The 27,911-nt window shown below is 35.9% G+C and overlaps 1 protein-coding gene across 4 annotated transcripts; it reads right to left on the bottom strand.

Moving 5' to 3' along the window:
• Window positions 1–25: 25 nt before the first annotated feature.
• Window positions 26–27,850, bottom strand: cib (thymosin beta cib). 4 transcript variants are annotated; one of them, XM_028185808.2, is made up of 6 exons: window positions 27,784–27,850; window positions 6,088–6,239; window positions 5,634–5,747; window positions 3,521–3,634; window positions 1,630–1,743; window positions 26–943 (listed from the first exon to the last, which is right to left on the bottom strand). In XM_028185808.2, exons 2-6 carry the CDS (start codon window positions 6,230–6,232, stop codon window positions 804–806), a joined length of 627 nt encoding a protein of 208 aa, XP_028041609.2. In that variant the 5' UTR covers window positions 6,233–6,239; window positions 27,784–27,850; the 3' UTR covers window positions 26–803. The 4 variants fall into 4 exon arrangements, with proteins under 4 accessions (XP_028041609.2, XP_028041611.2, XP_028041610.1 ...); XM_028185810.2 differs by lacking the exon at window positions 1,630–1,743; XM_028185809.2 differs by lacking the exon at window positions 5,634–5,747.
• Between the last annotated feature and the right edge of the window lie 61 nt (window positions 27,851–27,911).

Here is a 27,911-nt window from a genome sequence, read left to right as displayed (position 1 = left end):
AATATTTGTGCTTCATTAACTACTGTTTTTTTCGCGTTTCTGTTTTTATTTATTTTGCAGTCATTTTCGTATTGAACGTATGATTTCCAGTTATTTCTAAGAAATGATGATGTAAATTACTAATGAAAATTTATAAAAAGCATATTTAGTAGTGTAATGAATATTTCGGTAACCACATCTTATTTTGAGTAAAATATCAGTCGCTCGCTTAGATTCAGATTACACACCCGGTACCACGGACTTATTGTTCAATAGAACGGACGTGATCTTTAATAATACTCAAGTTTAGTCGAGTTTTAGTTCTAGCACATTCCACGGTGCTTCATGCTTCATTTTGTCTGGTTACTTCGATCACGTCTGTTCTTCCTCACTTCATAATAGGAGTACAGGTTAAGTAAAGACTTATATTTGAAGATCAGTACTTTAGAAAAAAATCAATTCTTTTTTCCTTCACATAAATTATATTAATCAAAATTAAAAAGTAAAATATTTTCGTAAAATACTTATAAAATACACGTTTAAAAAGTGACATAGAAAATTTGGTTACTATACACTAATTATCTGTATTCGATCGGTTTACGGCGTCCACTCGCTGTTCATTGGCGTAAGGCGCGACTTATCGTTAGAATTTGAATAAAATCCGGGGTTGCTGTACGCCGCCGTTGCCCAGGCAGGGTTGCCATTGTACAAAAACAAAAATAAAACTTGTAATGGACGACGCAAATCGATCTGACTTACATCAATATTAAAATACGGCGATACTAGCGAGATACATTTGCGAGTAACTGTTATAAAGTAGTGGTTCAAGCTGATTTCTCTTGCTCAATGACGTCCTTTGTGGGGAGCGGGTTCTTTTCGCACGTTTCCGTGTGCTTCAGCTTAGTGGGATCGAAGTTCTCGATGCCGTTCAGGAATTTGTTCTTTTCCTTCTCCGCTTCGATAGCTGCGACGAAAGCAATTATTAACGATTTTGTTTTACGAAATACCCAAGTTGTTACCTCTGCCCTGTGCGTTACGCACGGTTCAGATTCATCGTCCATGATCGCGATCAACCAAACCATTTCAAACTGGACCAACTCAACCTATTTGAGTAAAGTAGTAATTAGGAGAGTGGTACCAGCCCGTGCATGTTAAGAATCAAGAAGATCAGTAATTTGGATGTATCTGGATATAAGCAGATATAACTAGATCCAGACATATAGGATTGGATGCAAACATTTTTAATCGGGAGTGTACTTAATTGGATCTAAGTTTTTTTCAATGCTCTATCCTCCTTGAGACATGAGGTCAAGTCTCAATTGTGTTGTACAACCGTCGTCTCAACCTCCAAAGCGGAACGCGATATTACTTCGTGGCAGAAAGTCTGTTGTAATCTAGTTTGAATAATTCAAATGAATTAACAGATTGAAATAACTTTTTTCAATCTCTTTTCTTAACAAAATGTTACAACGTTCCTATTTTGAAGGGAACAGTTTGTACGACACAGATTCTGTGAATATTATCTCGATTTCATTATTATCATCTTAAGGCAACGGTTAAGCTACAACATGCCATTTTACAAAAAGCTATAAAATACTATAAAAGTGCAAAAACTAAAACGCTCAAAAGCCGTAGCATAAAAGAAGGAACCTTCGATCGGGGGCAGTGGATTCTTTTCTTCCGTCGTCGTGTGCTTCATCTGAGTCTTGTCGAAGTGTTCTACTCCGTCCAAGAGGTTCTGGTGGGCTTTCTCCGCTGCGACAACTGGTGCAAAGCAGAATCGTGCAAACGGCATATAAAGCAGGCATTATATTGTAACAATCGAATCCGGGGATGGCGACGAGGCGAGTAAAGATACTGAATAAGTTTTTATGAACTAGAACTAAATATTCGAAGAGCTTCTTAAAGCATAGCGCCTTCGTTTGACTATGTTATTATGTCTCTTTTTAAATATTGAAATATTCTTAAAAACTGATCGTGCTGTTTCGAATAAATAATAGACACACATGAGGGAAACAAAACAGCCGCTCTTTTGTTTGAAAATATTCACTCTATTACTTTACGAATCAATCACGGGAATTGAACAATGAATCAGTTTTTTTTAACTAGTAGGTGAGCGCACGGGGCTCAAACCTGTTGACGCTGCTAACACGAACCCTAGCAAGAGCCGTGGTTCGCAGAATCTACCACAGGATCGGAAACGCGACCCACTGAGAAGATCCGGCGAGAAACTCAGTGGGCTGTGTCTGAGGGTTAATTTACTCGTTGAGCCCTTCGTCGCAAGCAACGGGTTCGACGAGAACGATGACCGGGACCATGAATCAGAATATTCAACGTTTTGACTAAAAAATAAACTACAAAAAATATTCTGAAATAGTTTAATAAAACTGCCATGTGTCATCTGTCGAATAGTTCCTTTGATGATGAAATTCAGATCGCCACCCCCGTCTTTAATTTAATATAAATAGGTACATGCGTAAAAGCTCGCATCCATAAGTGTGGGTAGGTTAAGAAAAAATCGGCTAACAGATATGGCTCTGTAGGTCTGATGATGTCAACATAAACTTTAACTAAGTTTGGAGACGAAAAAGAAGGTGACCTACAAAACAAGTCAGATTCTGATGATTCTGCTGCAAGTACAGCGTGCAACACAAACATGTTTTGTGACAATATTGGTAGCGTGAAGAAATGTGTGAAGCGAAAGGGTATAATATTTCAGTATGTTTCTAACGCTACGAAACTAATCGTTCATCTCTTTCTAGGACTGTGAGTATTACAAAGGAATTAACGTACTTAAAACACTTTTATAAATTTGGTATTACATTTCTTTAGTCATGAATTACAAAGAACGTGATTGGAAAAGGGTGCTTCAAATAACCTAAGAAAACTCTCGTCTTGCAAAGCGTGTGGGGTCATTTATGGAAGGTCTGTGGATTTCGGTAATCACTTAACATTAAGTGTTTCGTGGACGCTTATCTATTTGACCAAAAATATATAAGTAAGTTGGCGTACATAATTCCTTTATTAAGTTAAAACTACTCTAGCTAATCAAACAGTCTATTTAAACACATGCCTTGCGGGAAGACTACGTGTGGTGACTAAAAGATAGCTTCTATTATTACCTTAGTTATTATTGCGATGACTCGAATATGCGGAATTACTATTTTAAAAATACTAGAAAGAGACAAACAGTAAAATGCTATGTATAAGTGTTTCAAGTACATTCTGTGTATGCATTCTTTCAAAACAAAAAGGGAATCGATTCGTCTTTCAGACGATAATTAATCGACTAATATTGCGATTTAGTCGATTGTAGATTTGTTTAAGCTCAAGTCACGGAATGCGATGACCAATGGACTCTCTATTGACGAGAATCCGTTAATTACAAGACGAATGTTCGCTCGCAGCCATAGTATTTCTAAATCAATTCCCATTTCATTCAAAGCACTGCATACACAACGTTTATGATTGAAACAACAAAATGCAAACTGCATGCGCGCGTTCAGCAAATATACGGAGCAGCGTGGAGACACAAACGTACCGTCTTTGTCCGGAAGCGGGTTCTTCTCCTGAGTCTCGGTGTGCTTCAGCTGGCTCGAATCAAACTTCTCGATACCGTCGAATAAAGACTTCTGGGTCTTCTCAGTGGCAACGTCTGCAAAAATCAACGACGAACAAAATTAAAAACTATATCTATATATATAAAAATGAATTGCTGTTCGTTAGTCTCGCTAAAACTCGAGAGCGGCTGGACCGATTTGACTAATTTTGGTCTTGAATTATTTGTGGAAGTCCAGAGAAGGTTTAAAAAGTAGATAATTTCCGATTAGTAGCAGAAAAAGTAGATTCCGGTAGGCAGAGGCTTAGCTCTGCCCCTGGCATTGCTGAAGTCCATGGGCGACGGTAACCACTCACCATCAGGTGGGCCGTATGCTCGTCTGCCTACAAAGGCAATAAAAAAAAAAGATAAATATGAAAATGCTCGGAATTAAATAAAAGAAACTATGTATTTTGATTTGTCCCCCGTCGGATGGATTCCTTTTGTTTGTTTTAAGTTTATTTTATATAAAAGTTTAGGGTCTTTTATTTATCGATTGAGGCACTACGAAGTCTGCCGGGTCAGCTAGTCATATATATATATATATTTTATTGCTTAGATGGGTGGCTCACAACCCACCTGGTGTTAAGTGGTTACTGGAGCCCATAGACATCTACAACGTTAAGACGCCACCCACCTTGAGATATAAGTTCTAAGGTCTCAAGTATAGTTACAACGGCTGCCCCACCCTTCAAACCGAAACGCATTACTGCTTCACGGCCGAAATAGGCAGGGTGGTGTTACCTACCCGCGGGGACTCACAAGAGGTCCTACCACCAGTAATTAGTATACTATAATTGTATTTATCAAATTATAATTTTGCGGGTTTGATTTTTATTACACGATGTTATTCCTTCACCGTGGAAGTCAATCGTGAATATGCTGAGAAGCAGTCATGCGTTCGGATTCGAAGCCATTGTGTTTCGTTCCGTTATAATTTAATGTTCGTCTCTTTAGGACGGGTGGCGCCGTTCACCGCGAGCCCGTCTGCTTGCCCCCGTTCAAATCGTTATTATTTCTTTATCAAACACACATACATGTATTATACAACATTTACAAAACATGCTCGTTGTTATAAAATACGTAGCGTAAACAAATTTTGTTATTATGTAATAGTAACGCTGACTTAAAAACCAGTATAAAGTTTATTGCTAGTTCTTGGAGTTCAGAGTAAAGTAAACAAGTTTGAAGTTTACGTTTGAAATCGAAAGTTTATGGTTTTAGAAAGTTTTCTATATAGCGCCAAATGCGTGCTTTCAGTAATTTTTCGCGGGCTGATTTGACAGCGGTGAATCCGCGCAAGTGGTCGCGCGCGTCGAAGCATGTTGATATCTATACTAATATTATAAAGAGGAAAGATTTGTTTGTTTGTTTGTATTGAATAGGCTCCGAAACTACTGAACCGATTTGAAAAATTCTTTCACTGTTTGGAAACTACACTATTCCCGAGTGACATAGGCTATAATTTTATTTGAAAAAAATTTGGGATCCTTACTAAAACTGATTGACTGACTGACTGACTGAAAAAATGATAGAATAAAATAATATACTACAACTTTGTAGAACGCATTATTATTTACAAAAAGCGTCGCGACAGCATATAACTAACTATTATAGTTATGCCGCAATAAGTGTTCTTTTATTTTAAAAAATAAAACTTGTCCTTGTTTTATTTTTTAATTACATAATACAACATATCGTTAAAAATTTTGTTAAAGACCCGAGCGAAGCCGATACGGGCCGCTAGTTAATAATAATGACATCACTCAATTAAATATAAACTTAAAATCCGCATAGATCTACATTAAAACTATTCACAACACATGCGTGAAGTATGGATTGTTCAGTCAGAATGGCAGAGTTATTTCGTATGTGCACAGTAATAGTTAAAATTATTGATGACTTTAAACATTCTTAGTGTACAGAAGATAAATCTTACGCTTGATTAAATTTGTTAAAAAAGTTTTCTATTGGACAACGAAATAAAACAAAGCTCATGTAAGTAAGTACACGGCATCTTCGCGTTAGTTGTTATTTCAACCTAGCGACTGAATACCTATTGCGTTAGGGAGAATGTTTTTTTCTATTGTCTCGGTTTTCCTTAATGAAGAAGGTTGGAATTGTTCAACGCCTTGTAGTAAAGCGTTGTGTTGCTTCTCTTTTGCCACGTCTGTGGTGGAATTAAAAAAAAAATAATAGAAAAAGTAAAAAATCTCTTTCGATGGTTCTTGTTTATGGTGTTCCTTTTAGCTGAAATATAGTTTTATTGGCTGTAATATTTTATAGGTATACTTAATTTTATTAGCTATTATATTTGACTGTCGTATGATATTTTTTTTTATTTAATTTAATTTGAGTTTGAACTCGGAGCTATATTCTAAGTGTGCGTGCGAGAACTGTAATTAAAAAACCAAAAATAATCTTAATATAGTATATCTATAGAACTTAGTTGTGAATATGTAGTTCAGATTTCCGCGTGAAAAACATATGCAGGGTACTCTTATTCCTACCTTCAGCAGAAGGAAGCACAATCTTCTCATTGGTGTCGACGTCACGGAGACAGCTGGTGTTGAAGCCTTCGAGCTGACTCTTCAGGTCTGTGGCGACCTTGGGGAGGTCTTTCAGGGAGGGAGTGTCACTCACGGAGCAGGCCATTCTGAATCTATAAACAACAACAAAAAAATCGATTTATTGTTATAGTCAAAGAAAATACAAATTATATAAATACATCTACTTTGTTTGTTTCTTTAAAAATGTCTAATGGTTCCCCCATGTGGTTTCTGAATTATTTTTAGGGTTTCAGTAAACAATGAAATTGTTAATGGCATATTAAAGAGTTATAATGACATTGTAATATCACAATGACCGACTCGATGGCACAATAGTCAACGTCCCCACTGCTGGCCCAAAATCGTAGGTTCGATTACCACATTGGGCAGATATTCGAGTGACAAAAAAGTTTGTGCCAGATAATCGATTGTGATTTTCAAGCTACAAAATTTATCATTATAAACATAAAGTTGATACATTTTGGGTTATTATTTTAGTTTCAAGCACCAAACGTGAAATATACTAAAAAATACCTACACGGTTTGTCACAAAATCTACAACATAAATGCCGCCACCCACCTTGAGACATGAGTTGTAAGGTCTCACTTTTAACAGTACAACGGCTGCCCCGCCCTACAAACCGAAATGCACTATTGCTTCACGCCAGAAATAGGCAGGGTGGTAGTACCTACCCACAGAAAGAAATCTTGATATTATTTCTGTGTACCTACCCGTGCGGACTCACAAGACGTCCTACCACCAGTAAAAGCGTAAAGTAAAGTATGTATATGCATTCCAATAAAACATTACTTGTCAATACGTGGCATGTGAAGTGAGACAAAGCAAACAGAACGAACTACGTGATTCATCTTTCGACGTCTTTATCTCACGACGCTGCCTACATTGAGACCGTCCTTATTCTGTCAATTCGCTAACCTCAAGAGCGTTATCACCTAACTGCGGTATAATGAAATGAGGAATATCAAAACGAATAGCTTATCTAAATATGATTCTAAGTGATGTTTAAACATGATGGTGATGAAACCTCATTCGAAGGTAAACGAGTTGAAGGATATTTGGAGGAAATGAAAAGGGTATATCTTCCACCGAGCAGCGAGTGAAATTGTTCGGTAGATCCAAATATTATTGTAAAGATTTCGTTAATGAGATTCAGGCATGTGTCAAATATTTTCTTTTCTATGATAACTACCCGCTGCAGACATGTTTTGAAATAATAGCTCAAATACAATCCATGTAGGTTCTAATGAGGTCCAAAGCCACTGGGCCTGTTAGTAATTTTTACTCTTTCTTATTATGTAAACAGCGCCTTGAGCCTGGTGAGCTTATCCGATTATATTTCCTTGTTATGATAACACGATGATATCATCACGAACTCATAATCGAATGAAATTCCGTAATGAAAAGTGTACTTAGACATCCATTACGTTATACCAATGAGACATTGATTTCATGTCCCAAAGTGCATGGCGACTATCGCATCGTGATGTACTTAACAGGTGAGCATTGAGTACTCATGCTCAACTAAAGTAGGATAAGTTTTAGCGCTTCAATGAGCAGATAAACTCGCAGTCGGCCTTATTGAAATGGGTCGAAACCGCAGGTCCCAGGGCATTCGGAACATTACAATAAATACAGTAACAATATTACAATAAAATATATATTTTTACGGCCATAGATAAACAAACTCGATGAATCAACACGGCGCTCGGGAAACGCGGGTTGAATATAAAAATTACGCGTCATTGTTGTCGAGAACTCAGACAGAGTACTTAACTAGACTACATCCTGTGTCGGAAAGCAGTCTTCGTATAGGAGTTATTTGTAATGAATCTAAAAGAAATGATGCATTCCGGTTCGAAGGTATTCCGAACGTAGTGGTCACAAAATCACACGGTAGCACTTCCGGTTATTGACTAAAACATAAAAGTGTAGACCATTGAGTTGCCGAGACTAGTTAGGTACTTCAAGACTCAAGACTTCAAGTTCCCAGTATAATCTTACTTTATGTTCCTCTTGGACTATCTCCGTAATACTTATTCTATGTTTACTTTTTAGTCATTTAAAATATAAGAAAGAAATCAGTCGAGAAATGATTGCGGTAAAAATGTATGAATATCTGTGTAATTTTACTAACGATTTCAGTGCTGTTTTCAAATAATACAAAATTTTTAAGTAAAAATTGGACTCCAATGAAATAAAATGAAAATAACCTCATTAAAGTCGAAGTCAATTAAATAGTTATGCATTATTAAAGATAACTCAAAAACTAGATTCAGATCTTGATAAAAATTTAAATGAGAACCCATGAGAAACACCAGCTTTATACAATCAAGGTGATCTAGAAAAAACTTCTGACATAAAAAGAAAATATTGTCAAATTGTACTTACATCTCCTATTGTGAAGTCGGTTAATATGATTCTTAAGGAGGTTTAGGTTACGCATGCAGGTATATATGTGTATATAATGTTAACAATGAAACGTAATATAAAAAATAATAAAAAGTTGAGTGTAACGGAACGTAGATGCGAATGAGGCGACAACAATAAAAGGGAAAGACGCAGTGTCTAACAGTATTAAATGAAAGAATGTAATGTTTAGGAACTTGAGGTTTTCGTACCGTGCGCTACAAGATACATAGGTACACGTATTTTTTTATTTTAGTAGAGAGAATATTTTGTTGTGCCTCCATTCCAGTAATGTTAATAAAATACTTTCTAAGACACAAACACATCGAGGGATGCTATTTATTTATTAGGTTGCTATTTATTTTTTATATATCAGGCCTGAGAGGCTATTTATTTGGTATAAGCTACATTTTTGCAACTTTACAGGAGAGCCTTTTATAATTTAAAATTTGGAAAAAATGTAGTAACAAAAAAAACTTCTTTAGCTATTTGAATGGAGTAAATTCAATTGAAGTTCAATTAAAAAACATCGAATTGTTGATGCTGATACCAAATAAAACGCACTTAACGGCGTAGTTTCCAATGCACTAATGGCTGATAACGTCGACGAAGAATAAATGTTTTTTTTTTTACTGAATACGTCGTTCTTATCGGAATTCCATGTATCCTTTGTTCGAGCCAAGCTATATGTCAACACAATACATCGCTACATTCAGCGTCCGTATTGGAACGAACAAAAGGCTGGTGAAATGCCCAAGGAAGGTTATGACTAATGTCGATGCCCGTTATCATAATTATATTTAACTACAATTTCTTCTTTAATTAACACAACATGTCTCGCTTTTGAAGCAAGATCTATACAAAACTGCCATGATGCTTAACAAACAAAACAGTGTCGGTACGTCTAACGAAGCCTAACGATTTTACAGCATGATCTTTGTTTGTCCAGATCATGAAAGCTTCACACGTGTTCATCTATATCCGTAAACAATTTATATTTACCATGCACTTCTTAATATAGACAACAAGCACGGTGGGTATTTCAAGAAATGCCACATTTTCATGAAGTGGTCCCATTCAGGCTACACGAAGTGGCTAATCCGATGACCTTTAGGTCTTTTAGTGAAACATATCTTAATTTTGCGTTTTCGTGTTTTATTGTTTATGGGTATATATAGGGAAGAAGTCGACCGAAGAAGACCTGGATGGAGTGTGTGACTGACGATAGAGGAGTGAGTGTTGAGATGACGTCTGATAAAAGAGAATGGAATAGAAAAATTCGCGTGCCGACCCCACCTAGTGGGCTAAGGTGGAGAAAAAGAAGAAGGGTACATATAGTTGAAAATCCTTACCAAAACCCCACTTAACGAGTGCGTGCCCCAAGCGCCAATTCGCGAACTATGGAGAACAACTGTCAAGGATTTAATAAACAAGGATTCTACATGACCACGACTGCTCTGCCAAGAGTAACCAACTATGGTGATAATGATGTCGAGAGACACAAGTATCTGTCTCTTTCGCTACCTGTCACAAACTCAACCCACATTTACTGGACCACTTAAAATGTTACGTTGCGGTATTATATCTGATATCCGATTTCTTTGTTCCAATTAATGTTGTCTTGCTCTAATAGTTACTGATTATGTGTTTGTAACGGCATTTCAGGTATGTTTTGGACGCTCATAAAACTTTTTGTTTATTTTTAGTTCTAGTATTGGAGGAATGGAAGTAGAAGCTTTGCCGAGAGGCATGCTAAGGTACATTCCTCTATGAACAACAAAAATAAACTAATTCGAATAGGAACAGAAAAATAATGAAAATTATATTCATATTTACATTAATGTACTCAATGCACTTTTGTTACTCTGACATGGACGGTATGAGCTGAATACTCTTCGCATTCTGGTTCTACTAATTGAGTGTTTGCTCCAATCATCGACAGAGTCATCTGCGGAGCCAATTTTAAATATAACTAACAAGAAATGTATGTTTTTTGGATAGCTTATGTTGGGGTAAGCGCTAGTCATTATAGGTTGTACTGCCTGCCCACTTGTTGGACCTGAGATGTACTATCTCTTATTTCAGTAAAGTATATTCGTATAACATAGTTAGGACTTAGATATAAGGGTGCAAAGGGGATCTGTATCTTATTCTATTTCAATCACAAAACTGGAAGCTCATCTGTCTAAATTAAACCAGAAAAATATTGTTTTATCATCACGTCGCGTCCCGACGAAACTATTGAAAGGTGTACTTGCGCTGATATTACAAAACTGGCATCTTTGGGTACCTATCATGTGACTTTAAATAGATAATGAAATTGCTTAAAATAATTTATTATGAATAGAGTATATAAATATATAAAAAGGCTTATGATTTGTTTATTTTCAAAAAATGAGTGATTAGTGTGTTAAATAATAAAAAAAAGTTGATTGTTTGTTCAATATGGCTTAAATTGATTTCACAAAATTCTATTCCATTAACTATTTTTGAGACATTTTAATGTGAGTCGCGTACTTTCTAACATAAGAAACTGGTACAGATAAGAACATACTTGAGTTGACAATTAAAACATAAGAATTACTTTCCTTGACACAATTCAATATTCGCAATAAAAGTAATAGAAATGAACAAATAATTCAAAAAGAAGAAATTATTATTTTAATAATTTAGGAATTCTTTGTTGAAGTTACAGGAAATCAGTAAACTGTTTTAACAAACAGACACGAATCGTGCAACCACCGGATCTTCTCAGTGGGTACACGATTCCGATCCAGTGGTAGATTCTGCTCATTGCTTCATTTAACTCTGCCATTGCCGGTTCCAAGCCCGGATGAGAAAAGAGGATGGTTAGCGTCGGTATGCCACGTACCCGACCGTAAAAATATAACGCCGAGCAACGGGCGGCGGTCAACTAACCCGAACTAGGGCTTCAGTAGCCCAGAGGAACTAAATCGCCTCTGAAATTCTGCTGTGGAAGGACGTGGGAACCCACCACTACCAATTTTCCCAAGAAAACCTTTACGTATGTATTCCGTAAAGGTCACGATCCTTAGCACTGAGGAACGCGACGCACGGTGGACGTAGATTCTGCGAAGCACTTCTCTTGCTAGAGCATGTGAGCTCACCTACCCGTCCTGGCGTAGCTCGAATAGCACCCTAGCTTATTAGCGAATAGGTACAGAAAACCGAATCGTTTTGTCTTACATCAATAGATTAAAAGTGTAATCTTAAGCATTCTACTAACATAACTAATATGTATTTGTTCACGGTAATACACAACAGTGTTACGGACCAACCAGGCGCGTCAGTTTAATCACTTAATTTATTCAGTTTTTAATAAAGAATCATAGCTATTTTTTCATTAACAAGTCTGCGTTGCTATCCAATTAGACAGTCGTTGTAAAATTAATAAAGGAATTAAGACACTTAACTTTGAAATGTAGTGTTTCAGAGAGATCGCGCCACACGAGTGAGAAACACCGAGACTGAAAAATAATTATTTTCCACGCCGACCAGATTGAGATAAACATTTACTGGTGGTAGGACGTATTATGAGTCCGCACGAGTAGATACCATCACTGCCTATTTCTGTTGTGAAGCAGTAATGCGTTTCGGTTTGAAGGGTGGGGTTCAACAACCAGCCGTTGTAACTATACTGAGACCTTAGAACTCATATCTCAAGATGGGTGGCGGCATTTGCGTTGTAGATGTCTATGGGCTCCAGTAACCACTTAACACTAGATAGGCCGTGAGCGCGTCCTACCTACCTAAGTAATAAATAAATAAAAGAAACGTTAAACTACCTTTAATGTTTCTAAATGAGTTCAAAAGATAATGATATAAGTTTCTCATATATTTTTATCTGGTTAGCTTGTCGTAATAATTAGCAACAATATAGACCAAGGTTATAGTAAAAACTATAGAAAAAATCAAATTAGCAACTTTGATATTTGTGCAAACGGTACACGGCTTACGTATAGGCTTACGGTGAATTTTTAATGTACACGTACTTATTATAACTTTCTACAGTGCGATGCGATGGCAACTCGTTTGTGTATGAGTCATTCAAGTTCAGTGTCCTGTCCGCGAGTCCCCTTCGCACAGACAGTATCGATCTGTGCCTAATTCCGCCCGACAACATTATTACCCCATCGTGAGACGAATTGTGTAATACGAAATTGATATGACGGGCAATATAAATGCGAAAACTCTATGCTTTAATGCGGACAGTAAATTTTATTTCTTACTTTAGTACTTATATAAGAAATTGCGTAATAAAAAAGGGAGAAATAAATGTAAGGCTGCTAGGTAAAGTTGATTTTAATGTCCACGCGATCTAGGTATGTGTCACTGACTGGTTATGTATTAAATCATTACTTTTAGCGTTAACTGCGAATTCTGATAGGTAGTTAATAATTCCGAGAACATTAAGGTCGATTTCATTTAAGAAAAATCACGCCTATGCGTCAGTCTAAATTAACTATTTATGCTTTAGTTTTGACGTAAATTTTCTAATACCTATATCGTTTGTGACCCTGTTTAGAAATAAATAAGTCGACTTCTTTATCTGTAGACAAATGTACTAAGCATTCACTCAGTTCAACCATATATACAAAAATAAATGAAAGTTAGGTATCTCGATTAAAATTTATAAAATTATATAATACTTGAGTACAATCGATGTCTATGTTCGAGATCAACTTTATAAATGGGGATGAAACGTCTGACATTTCGGTGGAGTCGACCATATGGTGCGCATGCGTGTTGACGTTTTTATGGCGCCGGTTCCACTCGATGTCGACTCTCCTTTTAGGGGCTACAAGACAGCCATGACACACCGCTATGTCCCTACAATAGGTCGTTGATTTAAGCCGTAAGTCCGCAACACATGTTCAAACATTTATCAATTTAACTCTTAAACGGCGGTATGTGTTTCGTGATTGTGTCAACTCGTACAACAAATCAAATACGTGGACGAGAAATTCGAATGGGTAAACGTCTCCAGACGTTTCTGTTAGTGATGCACCATCAATGAAGTTGTGCATGCTTGCAATGCTTTGCAACTTAAGAAATAAATAACCCCGAACGTGGTGTAGGACTTGTGAAAAGCCCTCACCTTTGACACCACAATTCTTCTTGTTTCTGGCGCCCAGCTGTGACACGGTGCAGTTAGAGAACTTACAAAGTTAACTCAAGTTTGTATGGAGTTGAAACAGCACCCCTGGCGGCAAACGTAGGCAAACGTTTTAACTCCATACAAACTTTAGTTAACTTACACGCTATCGAGAACGTTAAAAAACTCGCACTAAGCACACGGGAAAGTAATTACACACTACAATCAGCACTTCAACCTTTGTTACAAGTGTTACATGGACGACAACACTGAGCTTGGGTTATATACATACGTTATTAAAAAAAACTACTACGCACGTGGTCGCTAATGTGTTTGTTTCTATCTCTAGTGTATTATTAAAAAAAAAGACTGCTGTAAGTTTTCAATTGCCTATCTATTGTTAAATGGTATATAGCTATGGGCACCTACACTAGTTACTGACTTTGTGGTTTGATAAAAGAACGAAATAACAAATAGCGCTTTGAAAAATATGTTATGAATCATTTGATTTACAACGAACATTTTTCCATTGTTCTAATAAGAGTGTGACGAATGGTAGTTTTGCCTTAGAGAAATAAAACTGACGGCTCTGTAACGAACATAATAGGTCGGTTATATTATGATGAGATTGCATTTATGTTTTTTTATTTATTTATTGGCACTGTAAGCAGACTATCACCCGGCCCACTTGGTTACCGTCAGTACTGCCACGAAGCAGCCTGATCTACGGCGATGGATATCGGCTTCAAATTTTCAAATTCAACGTTGAATTGGTTGCCCCGTATCATAGATTCTGACCATATCTGCGGTAAAACTTACTGATATAATTACCGAGAAACTTAATATGTAATTCTTTAGACGCAAGCGGCCATCTTTTAGATTACTTTATTTAAGTTACTTTCGAAAAACTTTTCAATCCTTTGAGAACCTTCCTAAGGAAGTAGAGCCCCAAAGGAAATAATTAAGACCGCGAACTTCCTTCCATGTAAAACAGGAAGACGAAAGGACGACTCAGTAAACGTCGAGGCTAATTATGTAGCTACTGAATCCCTACTATATTATGTATAAATATAAGTTTCTAACAAAAAGTACCTATTTGCTGTTTAGGAAGACGAAAGGACAACTCAGTGAACGTCGAGGCTAATTATTATTAATCTAACAAAAAGGACCTATTTGCTGTTTAGGTCTCAAGCTGTTACAAAATTCAATACTTAATGAAACAAGATTATAATATTAAATAATTTTCGTGTTTTTAGTTCTAATAAGTTTCAAATTACTCTTTCTATTTTTGTTTATAGATATGTTTATTTCAAGAAAATTGTTGTTTCGTTTAAAAGATAAACTGGAAGAACGGCCCAAGAATTCGTGATACAAATGTAAACGCAACTATTGGTCATATAAATGATGACAATGAAATTATAGGACTCAACCTTGTCGGCATTTTTATACCTATATCATAGGATCGCTGCAACCTTAAACTACCATACTTGCACTCGCTTTTAATGTAACCAGCCCTTTATGGCTATTTCACAACAGTTATGTTGTCACTGTACATTTTATTTAAAAAAATATACATCTTAGCGGTATTATTTTATTAAATAAGTGAAGCCGCGATATTATGGCCGGTAATACGAAATACACTGAACTAAAAGGACTCGCAATGTCATGTCCCGCTTTATCCTACTCATGCTTCTTCAAACGAGGATTTCGATTGGGAGCGACTGAGGCTTTCCTAACATACACGAGCAACGGTATCCACTCGGTATCAGGTTGACTGTCTGAGTGCAACCACCAACTGTATAAAGTTCGCACAACAAACAAACAAAATGATTTTTTTCTTAACCTCTTTATTAATTACTAGCGGCCCGCTCCGGCTCCGCCCGGGTCTTTAACAAAATTTTCAACGATATTTGACGTTGTTTTATTTTTTAAAATAAAAGGACACTTATTACGGCAAAACTATAATAGTCAGACATATGCTGTCGCGACTCGTTTTATAAAGAATAATGTGTTCTACAAAGTCGTAGTACATTATTTATTCATCAATAGTTTTCGCAGGGCAGGCCATGTAAAGAATATTTTAGGTAATTTTTTTACACCTTGGATTACATTATTGGAGTTTTAGTAAGGATCCCAATTTTTTTTTCAGAAAAGATTATATCCTATGTCACTCGGGAAAAGTGTAGCTTCCAAACAGTCAAAGAATTTTTCCAATCGGTTCAGTAGTTTCGGAGCATATTCAATACAAACAAAGAAATGTTTCCTCTTTATTATATTAGTATAGAAAAATTAATGTATGAATGTTACAAACTAATACTCTGTGTCTAGTCGACACAAATCGGCCTGACTTCGTTTAGAAACGGCAACACGAACACTACACCTCATCAAACGTTAAATGACCTTAAAATTCCTAAACAGAGACTTGTCTGGAACGTATCACTCGTCACAGTCGTAAAACACAACCCCGTTTCGTATATATATGTATGTAGCTATTTACAAAACACATACTCGTGTATATAATGTCAGACGGTTTGAACTTCAAGCAAACTATTTTAGAACGACTCGCATGTTTGTCATTTAAACGTTTGTAACAGATACCAACACTAATCTAACTTGCGTATTCGGCTAGATCAGTGTGCTTAGTGTGAGTTATTAACGTTCTCGATAGCGTAAAAGTTAACTCAAGTTTGTATGGAGTTAAAACGTTTGTCTACGTTTGCCGCTAGGGGCGCTGTTCCAACTGCATACAAATTTGAGTTAACTATTACGCTATCGAGAACGTTTAAAACTCGCACTAAGAACGCACTAGTAGGTTGTGTTATGTGTACCAATTTGTTTTAAGAATGACTAATAGTTTAGTGGGAAGTAGGTTTCAATTATTAGCTAAAAAGCAGCCTGTAAGTCCTGGAATGTGGACGACCAATAAAAGATATAGGTACCGGCTGCTCCCGATACTATAATTTCCACCAAAAAGTCAATGGCCATGAAAGTCTGTACAAGTGCAAATTCTTAAGATTTTGTGGCCATTAAATTCGCAAAAAAAAACAGCCATTGGAACATTTAGTGTTAGAAGAATCGAAGTTCAGCGTTCTCGTGGTGTCTCTCCCACAAGATGGACAAATCTCATTAATTCGACTACGAAGTTTTTCCTTACTAGATGTACCTTGTATCTTGTAAAGTGCGAGATGGATAAGTCCCACAAAGTCCGCATCCAACATATCCAAGACCACTTCGCTGGGGGTCGTAAGACCAAGGAATGTAAACTCAGAGGAAATTATGGTTTGTTAGTTAGGAAAGTACATTGCACGGGGTGATATAATGCCGTGTAGTACAATAAACAATAAATAAAGGGTGTCTTATAAATTTGTCTATATTTTTTTTTGTTTATTTGAATTTTTATCATACGCAGGTGTTGCAATTTAGAAATATTTTCGACAGGTATAAAAAGGTGTGTGTATTTATGAAACTTTATCAGAACAGCGATAAAGTTTTCGTCAAGTCTTATCTACATTACATTATTCATGTTCAAAATTTGATATTTTTTGCTGTTACAATTCTACGTAAATAATGTCACCCGCGATAGCTGATTTGAAGAGTTTATAAATCACGTAACTGTGTAGGTTTTATTAATCACCCATCTACGTATATCTAAAAATTAAAATTACCGTGTGTGATACCGGAATAACGGCTTTTTAATTGAACTTTATTAAGCCAAAATCGATGATTTCTCAATATTTATCTGACTGTCCGTTTGTTTATCACGACTGCTAATCTTATCTCTAATGGAAGTCAAATGGAACTGGTATTTGGGAGCCCCAACCCTGCGTAGCGCACCCAGTACTCCGAGCGAGGTCTAACATACAATTTGTAAATATAAGTTATTTCGTTACTATAAATGGGACTATTATTTCTGGTATCCCTTAGATAGATCTAAATAACACCACAAGTTAAGCCGCAAGGCGGATCCATTTGTGAACAAAATATCTTTAAAGCATTTACTTATAATGAAGTCATTGACATCGTTCTAGTAGGATGACGTGTTTTGATTACTTTATCAAATTCCGATAAATGCTGGTAGTGGACAACAACAGAAAACATAAACAAACTTATTGACGCATTAATGCTTTACAGTCTTCGTTAATTAGATAAATCTTTTTTTTTAATGTACAAGTCCGAATAATAATTTACAATAACTAAAAATTAATGTATTAAAGTAGCAATTTTGAAAATGATCAATTAATGCATGCCCTCTTCTAGTTATCTGTACTTAGGGTGCAATAATCACGACTTAGATTGCATAAGTCGATGCCACTTGCCTCTGTTTAAAATGGAAATCATTTTATAGTTTAAATTACAAGAAACAAAAACTACACAACTATATATCTTTTGATCAAGAATACAACGGCAGAACTAATTGTAAAATACATTTAAAAAAAGGGGGCCATTAAAATTAGCAACAAAAATCAAAAACATTATAAAAAGTACTTATTGAATCATTCATTCGCTCCAAAACACTAATTAATTCTGAATAAGATAATTACATGACTCGATTGTGTTCTCAATGATTTACTTTGTTGAACACAGTCGCTCGTGTGAGAAAAAAACCCATATAAACTGTATTTCTATCTTCAATAGGGATCCAAAATGGTTAAGCCAGCCCGAAGAATCCTAAACAAACAGATCCAAAATAAAAGTTTCTAAATCAAACAAAGAAATGGACATGTTATATTTAGAAATGCTTACGAACATAGCACAAAGAAAAACAAGAAATACCAATTTATTTGCAGAGCTACATTGGTCTTATTATACATAATTTGTTTTATGGGCAATGAATTCGTCTGGATTCAAAATAAGATTGATGGCGCTGTCGTACATTCTTTTATTAAGAAGCATTAGGTAATGAGTTTTTAGGCCTATGTTGAAATGTCAAAGGCGCGTAAACAAAAAAAACTGTTGTTGTACTGCAAAACTGGAGACTTATCGCTCTTAGATCTCTCGTTAGAACTCATTAGAACTAGTCTCAAGGTGGGTGGCGGCATTTATGTTGTTGATGTCTATGGGCTCCGGTAGCCACTTAACACCAGATGGGTGGTGAGCTCGTAAACTCATGTTAACAATTAAAAAAAAGAAATGGATAAATTAAATTATGATCTATCACAAAAAATACCCACACGGAGGTATTTCGAATTTAAGGTAAACCCAAAAGCACTAATTATCATATAATAATTCATGTCGCACATATGGCATACCGTAAATAAGAGACAATATTTGGCAACTATTACAATGCCATTTTAAAATTTACTGGAAAGAAAATTGTTCTGGAACGATGCTTCTCGAATTTATAGTTTGCATCACGACTGTAAGACTGTTTGCCAAAACTTCTTTAAATAGATTATCCTATTTTATCTGACATTCTTACACGGAGAATGTTCAAGTGCATTTAGATTCGAAAGTACGAAATAATTTACGATGTACACTTTCTCTCTCTCTGACTTTTTTCAATAGCGTAGACAGAGACCCATGTTTACCTTGATCCATAATGTTAAGCAGTCAACGGAGCCTATAAGCATACCAAAAAGTGAAGTTCGCTTCTTTGTCGACAAGGACCAGCGGCAATTTCTGCCGCGAAGCACTCATCTGCTTCAGTTAGACAGGTATACAATTGAGGCAGGTTGGGTAGCGAAGTGGCGATGTTCACAGTGAGATATCGTCTTTTCGCATTAAAAGTGTACAATTTCCAAAAATATTAGAAATTGAGTTAATATGCAGATTCTTTTGGTATCACCAGTATTTTTTTCATTATTAATCAAATCACATAATCACATAATCAAATACTGTCAAAAGAGCGCGGTTTAGTTTTAGCTTTCTTACTTTAAAATGCAGATAATTTAACTGGTAAAAAATAAAAAAAATAATGTTGCAAAGATGATTAATATTAAAAATATCACCTTTAATTAAAACACTCTCCTGTAAAATTAGTAAGTTTTGAGACTATACAGTTTTAATGCGAGATGACGATATGTGCGATTTTCTGTACTCACTTAACAATAGTTGGGTTAGTAGTTCACCCATCAAACTAAAAAAAAATTCTAGTTACCGGGAACATGACGTATTTTTTTTGTTTTTATAGAAGTTTGAAAAGTTTTGGTATTTTTTTTGTGACTATATCGCTGCGTCTCTAATGGAACTAATCAGTGAATACAATACATCGATTGTAGGAACGTGATGAGTCAGTCGGCTAGCGGAGTTGTTTACGCACACCCACTGTCTCAGTAGAAGGATAATGTAAGGTCGGGCTATGATACATTTCTATTTAATAAGCTTTCGGCTGCTAATACATTCCCGTTCGCAGTGGCATCTTTTACATATTTTCCTACCAAACTCGAGTCGGGTGATGTTGCGTTGTGGTAAGTAATTAGGCGTGGACTGTATTTTTTTGTTTTGAGATATTTATTGTACCTTTATATGACAAATTAAAGACTTAATATCAAAGAAATATAGCGGTTAGATTTGAAAAGGTATTGGTGTCATGGCGGACGTCGCTCGCTGGCGTTTTCTCGTTCAGAAACTGAACAGAAGAAACTAAATGCAGTTGGAATAGCGCACCTAGCAGCAAACGTAGGCAAACGCTCCAACTCCATACAAATTTGAGTTAACTTTTACGCTATCGAGAACGTTAAAAAACTCGCACTAAACACACAGCTGCCCAAAATAACATGCACAGAACTAAATCAACAGAATGTTGCCCACGCGAGTCTATCTGTACACAATGTATTCAACAGAAGAAAATGGTGACTAGTAATGTAACCTCTCACCCTCGACATTGCATGGGGCGACGCGGCCGTGAGCAGTAGGGGAGCCCTTCACCTTGACAAGGGCAGACAATGCCGCGCTAAATGTAGGCTTATTATTTGGGTTATGGAACATTGAAAACTGACTCATGTACAAACGTAATGTAATGTGAATTATTCGCGAGTGCCCACGCAGCTTTTTGGCCAACCAATTGATTTATGTTATGAATAGTTTGAGCTGCTCTATGGTTTTGGAGCAAGCTTAATGTCCGTCACGGTACATAATTATGTACAACCTACTCGAAACATAATATATAATTAAAGTGAAACCCAGATTTTGTATCGGTATTTGGGAAATTCTGGTGTTTAAGGACTTACGAGCCAACGTGCACAAGTATCAATCACCATCTTGCCTATTTATGTCGCTAGGAGGTCGTCGTCAAACAAAAAATTGCAAAATTTTATTTTGGCGTATTTACTGGTAAGGAATGTAGTTAATTCGCATGGATCAGTCCTGAAGCCTATTTCAGACTGACGCAGTCATGCTTTCCCGTTTTAAAAATAAATAGGTGATACTCAAATGCAATTCGACTTGTATGTACATCATCTACAAGAAAGATGTGCTAAATCTCGTCCGCTTCGCTGTTATTAGTATAGAACAAACAAGATTTTTTTAAGACAAAACTATCAGCGTGTCTTCTACAATCTCGTGTTGAAATTTTTAGGATCCATAATTACTATAACTGAATCACCTGAGTCATAGCTTCTCATGAATCAAAATGTTTTAATAGGTAGATAATATTCTAGAAGTTCCTTTCTGGTATATCTTATGAAACCTGTACTAATGTATAGAAGTTCCTTTCTGGTATATCTTATGAAACCTGTACTAATGTATAGGTTACAGGTTAGGTAATAAACATCTAATGTTCATTAACTGATTAATGATAATTCATTAATATAAACATTAGATGTTTATTATAGAACAAATATTCGGACAACAACTAATATAATAGAAGTGCAAACCTATAAATTTTTATTTAAGAATAATTATGTTATTTTCGTGCGTCCGCCGGTGTCAACGACCTTGCAAACGCGATAAAACGTTACTTCAAAAAGATACATCTCGAATTTTATGGAGCGAAAGGCATCGCATTTTTCAAACAGCCTCGCGCACGATAAATGCACATTTTTCGCTTAACGCTAGCTTTTTTAACGATCCATATCTCTCATAAGCTAGTTAGATGAAAAAAAAAACGTTCTTAATTGGGGAGTAGTTTAACAGTTTAATAACAGTATTATTTACATTTACCATAATGTTCTGTTACTTTTTTTTAATTGACTTCTGCAGAAATTTTATCGGAAAAATGATTGCAGAAAAATAAAACCTTTTTACTATTTTGTTTTAGAACTGGCGAAATAACTAAACGCTACAGCAGCATTAAGTTGTAAGTTCCGAAACTACATCAATGGCGAGCAACGTTTTGTTACTGCGCTCTCGGTGACCTTATGTTTCGAACGTGGGTACCCCACGCCGACATGATCGATCCATGTATACTCTACATAGAATGCCTAGGGATCCTATACATAAGTCATACACCAATGGTTGTCGCGCCGATGTGTAGGCAAACTTTTAATATTTGTTTCTTTAAACAGTATTTTTGGAAACGAGCCGACTAGATATGAAAGTAATTTCATAATAAGACTAGCCAGCCTTACTCACCCGCTTCGCTGGGCGTTTAAAATTAACATTATTATTAGGGAGTCCAACACTCACATAAATATTATCCTATCCATTAAGTACATGTATTTTCTACATGGATATCAAGTTTCAAGTCAATCGGATGCGTGGTTCAGTAGTTATAATGGAACATCCGTAAAAACAACTGTAGATTTATTTATTAGTATAGATTTCAATAGTCCGTTGCTCATCCTCATTATCACCCTACAGATGTTCACCATAAGACATGTCTCTTAGAGGTTCGCCACAATTAGCGTGAATATCAGCAACATGGCACAGAAATCCTTATTAGTTCAGTTAATATAGTACTGCTAAAATGACTCCTTCTCTTAAACAATTTATTAGGCTGATCTGTATTTGTCCATCTATGTAACGGAATCTTACAACATAATTTTCACCAACGTCTGATTAACACGAGAATTGGCTCAGATGTAAATGACTGAAGCTAATACAAATATTTTTAATACTTCGGCTTAATATTGGCCGGACAGGATAAAAGAACAGTTATTTTACTTATGTGCAATTTTTTTAATCGTTTTTCGTAATATTTTTCACAGAATTCATGATTTCAAATACTTACATATATGACGATTGCAACTAAAACCCATTTTTTGTAAGTAGTTTAAAGCCGATAAAATGTATTTTATCGAATGACTCAACTAAGGAAATGTTTCAATGGATAAATAATTACAAATCGAGTTAGTTTTACCGTATCATATAAATTCAATTTACAAGGTACAAAGGTAATATAACAAAAAAAATACGTATCTATATTTACACGTTTCGGGGAAAATATGATATTTGTTTTATATTGAATCAACACGTAATTTAAAAAAAGTTTTTTTTTTATTGCTTAGATGTGTGGACGAGGTCACAGCCCACCTGGTGTTAAGTGGTTACTGGAGCCCATAGACATCTACAACGTAAATGCGCCACACACCTTGAGATATAGTTCTAAGGTCTCAGTATAGTCACAACGGCTGCCCCACCCTTCAAACCGAAACGCATTACTGCTTCACGGCAGAAATAAGCGGGGCGGTGGTACCTACCCGTGCGGACTCACCAGAGGTCCTACCACCAGTAATTACGCAAATTATAATTTTGCGGGTTTGATTTTTACTGCACGATGCTATTCCTTCACCGTGGAAGTCAATCGTGAACATTTGTTGAGTACGTATTTCATTAGAAAAATTGGTACCCGCCAGCGAGATTCGAACACCGGTGCATCGCTCGATACGAATGCACCGGACGTCTTATCCTTTAGGCCACGACGACTTCAAAAGTAACGACAAGACAATTTACGGTCATTTACTGGTGTCTTGGCAGTCTTATATTGTGTGCTCCATATAAATGAGCGCAGGTTCGAAACTGGGCACGTACTTTTCTGCTCATTTCAAAAAATAAATATAACTAGTGGTCCCGCAGTAGTCGAAATTCGACTATAATTATTTGAAATTATGAGTTTTTAACCTATTGTGATTCTATTGTCAAAGACTAATACTTCTATAGCCACAGATTTGCCAACACTACACTTTAGGCAAATATTAATAAAGACAAACAATATTTAATCTATTCTCAATTTGACCATAGACTTTATGGAATAAGAAAAGGTTGACATTAAACAAATATGTAGTATGCATGCGTGTGTCTGTCAAATACGTGGTAGTGTGCGTAATGTTTTTATTTATTGATTTAATGTATATATTTTCTAAGCATAATTTAAAAACAATATTAACGTTCTGCACTTCTTCTCTATATTCTCTATAAGTGCGGGAAATTTCATACTCCTTCTTCCGCGCAATTTTCGTAAAAATTGGTACAAACTTTTTGCTTCACGTATTAATATAAATATAATTATCACCGTTATAATGATGTGTGTCCATGATGGCTGCGAGTATTAAATAAATAAAAAATGTGTACGTTCATCCCTTGTGGAGTAGTAATTTTATTAAACATCCGCAGACGACCCAACGTTAAGGGTGCGATGCGCCCCAATCGATACTATATTCAGGAAGTTACCCGTCCTTGTTTCACTGATTCGTCTGGAAATCCGTCTCTTTTCAACTCGAACGAAATACTGTCTGAGTGGGTATGTGCCGTTGTGTGTCGGATTATCGCTTTATTTACGTGCTTATTCTGAGAGATGTTTACGGAAAATATAAAATATTATCAGTAACTACAACCTAATTAAATGTGTACCTTAAAATAGCTTCAAAGTATAATAAGACTGGAAGGGATTCATGAAAATTCTGTCAAATTAATGGGTAATTTCAAACACTGTAAAGTCAATTCGTGATTCAAGCCACACTTCCGTGTAGGAAATAGAAACTTTATGGTAACACAAAAAAACCCGAATTAAAAGCATAAACTTAGCGGTTACTATCATATTTACTGTGGGCACTGTATTGCCGTAATGGACATCAAGCAATGCTCAGATAACAAATAATCTCGTCCTGTTTGACCACTTACAAGTACAACTGCATTTCGAAGCTCAAGTTAAACTTGTCGATGCCAGGCTGAGTCCGAACAACTAATATTATATTGAGGATTTTCTTAATGAAATTCCACTTTACAAATTCCCGGGTAAATGAGTTTGTTGCTATAATATACTTCAAATCAATTCAATAATTATTATAATATACAGTCAAAGGAACAGGAAAACAAGTTTCACGGAAAATTGTATAAATTGTATTTGATGACATCAAACAAAACACTGACTGTATGAGTAACAGTACCGAATTCTAAATCAAATTAATATCGTCCATGATTGATCTTCGAAACTTCTTAGTAATGTTGCGTAAGTGAGAGCAGCAGTGTCGTGAGTCAATCGAGTGATAGTTTAATCAATGGTAGGCACGCAGTACGACAGAACTATCCAAGCTAGTATTAGTCATATTTCCGGGCCAAATCGGTATTAATTAGCGAGCGAAATAAACTACACGTAACTAGTAAAGCAAATATAGCCGTCGTCTAAAGAAAGATAAAAAATCACAGGACTTTTTCGGTCTTTTGTCAATTTCATTGAAAATCAAATTTCATACAAGCATAGTGTCTACATGCTCTTCTTTTATTTATCACGGCGCATTTTAAATAGTTTTGCAGGTCGAACATACAAATCTGAATCGCGGACCACATGCGTACCCATACCGCGATTTGGATAGCCCTGTGCTACTTATTACTTGAGGAATGCTTGTGATCCACTGAGATACAAAGGTATTTAAATGGAAAGCGAGAACCAACAATAGCAGTATGTGGTGTTTCGCCAGTTAGAGCGTAAGCAAAAAGTAGATTAAAAAAACCCGAAGACTAAGGTCGATATTGGTCTGAGGGGACCCCCGCGGAGAAATACACTAAACACACTTGTACTAGTGGCAAAATGTCATCGATGACAGTTTCAGAAGCGCCTCTCTAGTCCAAGCTGGCCATTTGCAATAAAATAAGATTGAAGATCATGTATCCAATTATGGATTTTCGTGTACGATTGCAATAATAAATGTATTGTACCGTGAAAGCGGAGAAAGTCCTTAATTAAGACACGACCGGTTTATGAGAATCTTTTGTGGTCCGCGTGTGAGTTATCGGCATGACCGATTCGCGTTTGTTATTATACTCTTAAACGTGCAGACAGTGTTAAACTTAACCTTTGTCATTGACATTGACTAGTAAACACAAGCTGCCAACCGTGCGTTTATACGAATACATTTCACATCTGACACGTACGAACGTTTTATGGTATATCTGAAAACACAGTGATACGTGCCCAATCTTAAATACGTATATTTTGTAAATATTAATCACCCAAATGACAATTTACAAAGTCAAACTCTTAAAGGTAACCACATTTTATTATTTAAATGTGTAATTCATTTCACAATGAAGTTTCGATTGGATTATGAAGTCTACCTTAACTGTTCAAAGTGTGACAGAATATCATTATGTGGCAGAAATAAAAAAGCCACCGGTAACAACTGTGCTAATCAAAATCTTTCATTATTGAACTACAAAATCTTTATTGAACTTGTTGTGAATAACTATATTAATTAGTAAGCGTTATTTATCGTGTCGACCATATGTCGCTCATGTTCTATTTATAGTCTGTTGATACTGAACATTAGTTCATTACCATCAATGAGCATCTGTTGCGTACAAAAGGGACTCTTTTGAGCCCTTCAAACACTCATCGTCTGAGAATTTTATCTGCTTTTGAAGCCATTAACTGATTAGTTGTTAAAGTAGCTTACGACGGAGGATGCTGTTAATGTCACTCATGCCATTAACAATGTCAAATGCGTTTAGAAAAAACTCGTGAATGTTTTCGGTCCCTTAGAAATGATTTAGGTTATGTTTCAAATTGCTGCGTTGATTAAACTAAACCAATTGCAATTATATAAGAAATATTATTTCATATCTATGGGAAATACCACCACCTTAAACAGTATACAATATATGATATCATGATTCCCCTCTTATGAATCGAAAACCGAAAATATGTTACAGAGTATCGTCCAGTTCGAGGTATTACGATGGTTGTTCATACCAAAATTGCATTTTATTGATAAGAATATAATATAACTAGGTTATAACATCGTACGATTTCTGTGAGCGAAAACATCCTAATATAAAGTTGAACGACACCGTTCGTTAGCCGAGACGAGTAATTGTATTTATTAACATAATCTGTTGCATGTTAACAACCGAACCGTGGACTAACCGTTATACCGATTTTTTTCAACGCCATTTTCAGATTTAGATGCCGTTCAAAGCATACGTAGGTAACTCGAAATGATTCATTTTGACTCTTTTGGTAACGTGTCATGTATTAAAGAATTTAGCGCACGATTCGACTCTTGACTCAGACATTGACATTTGTGTCCCCTCTCTTTTTAGTTCACCCCACGAAGTTCGAATGATTTTTTACTTTATGTAGTTGTAGTCGTAGAGTTAATTTTATAGAAATGCAGAAAAACGTGAAAATAGGATAATAAAGAACTAATGTACGGTTTCTATGATGCTTTTCTTTGCATATACGTAAGTACATGTTTAGTGTGAAATCAATTATTTTCACTGTAAGTAGCTAACCAAACATCATCGATATAGGCAGGTATGTACTATAGTCCTCAATTTTTTTTATAATAATTGTAATAGAAATAATTCAACTTTTATTTTCTTTGTCTTAATAATGTTATTGGGTAGGTAGGTAAACGCGTTTAAACGCGTCATATTGAAACACAACACGAAAACGTCGAAAACATCCTCGCCCCGACATAATATTTGCCGGCTGCTAACATTGTTCATAACCGGTAATGTTAAATAAACCAAGTGAAAACCGTAACTTGCGTGCACCTTATACAACGGAAGCTTAATAAATAATTACCTATGATGCACTTACCACATAAAATGCAAACAAAATAATACAAAAATCAATTATGCCCGGCATTCCTGATCAATATATTCTTTGCATAAATCATTAAAATCAGTAGTGAACACAATAATTAGTCGTATTTGAAATTTTCACGACAAAGATCTTTGCTTCTGAGCTTCATTGTTAATTCTATATGGGAGGACTTAAACTTTAAAGACTTACCAATATATTTTTGATGAGGAAGGGGATAGAAGATTCGTGCACTCAGCGACTCTGTCGGACTGCGACTGAATACTGAGAGCGCGGGCGAGAGTGCGGGCGGGCGTCACAGCACAGCTCACAGCCGGGGG

This window comes from Bombyx mandarina, chromosome 23 (genome assembly GCF_030267445.1).
Source record: "Bombyx mandarina strain Sakado chromosome 23, ASM3026744v2".
NCBI classification, from domain to species: domain Eukaryota; kingdom Metazoa; phylum Arthropoda; class Insecta; order Lepidoptera; family Bombycidae; genus Bombyx; species Bombyx mandarina.
The sequence above is the reverse complement of the archived record's forward strand: the minus strand, read 5'-3'. Positions and strand labels throughout refer to the sequence as shown.

Coding starts and splice junctions, on each gene's coding strand:
- cib (XM_028185808.2), bottom strand. CDS start 6,232: ATGGCCTGCTCCGTGAGTGACACTCCCTCCCTGAAAGACCTCCCCAAG. Junction 3,635..5,633: donor CATTCTCCCTAACGCAATAG/GTATTCAGTCGC, acceptor TGATTTTTGCAG/ACGTTGCCACTGAGAAGACC. Junction 1,744..3,520: donor CCCGCTTCCGGACAAAGACG/GTACGTTTGTGT, acceptor GCTTTGCACCAG/TTGTCGCAGCGGAGAAAGCC.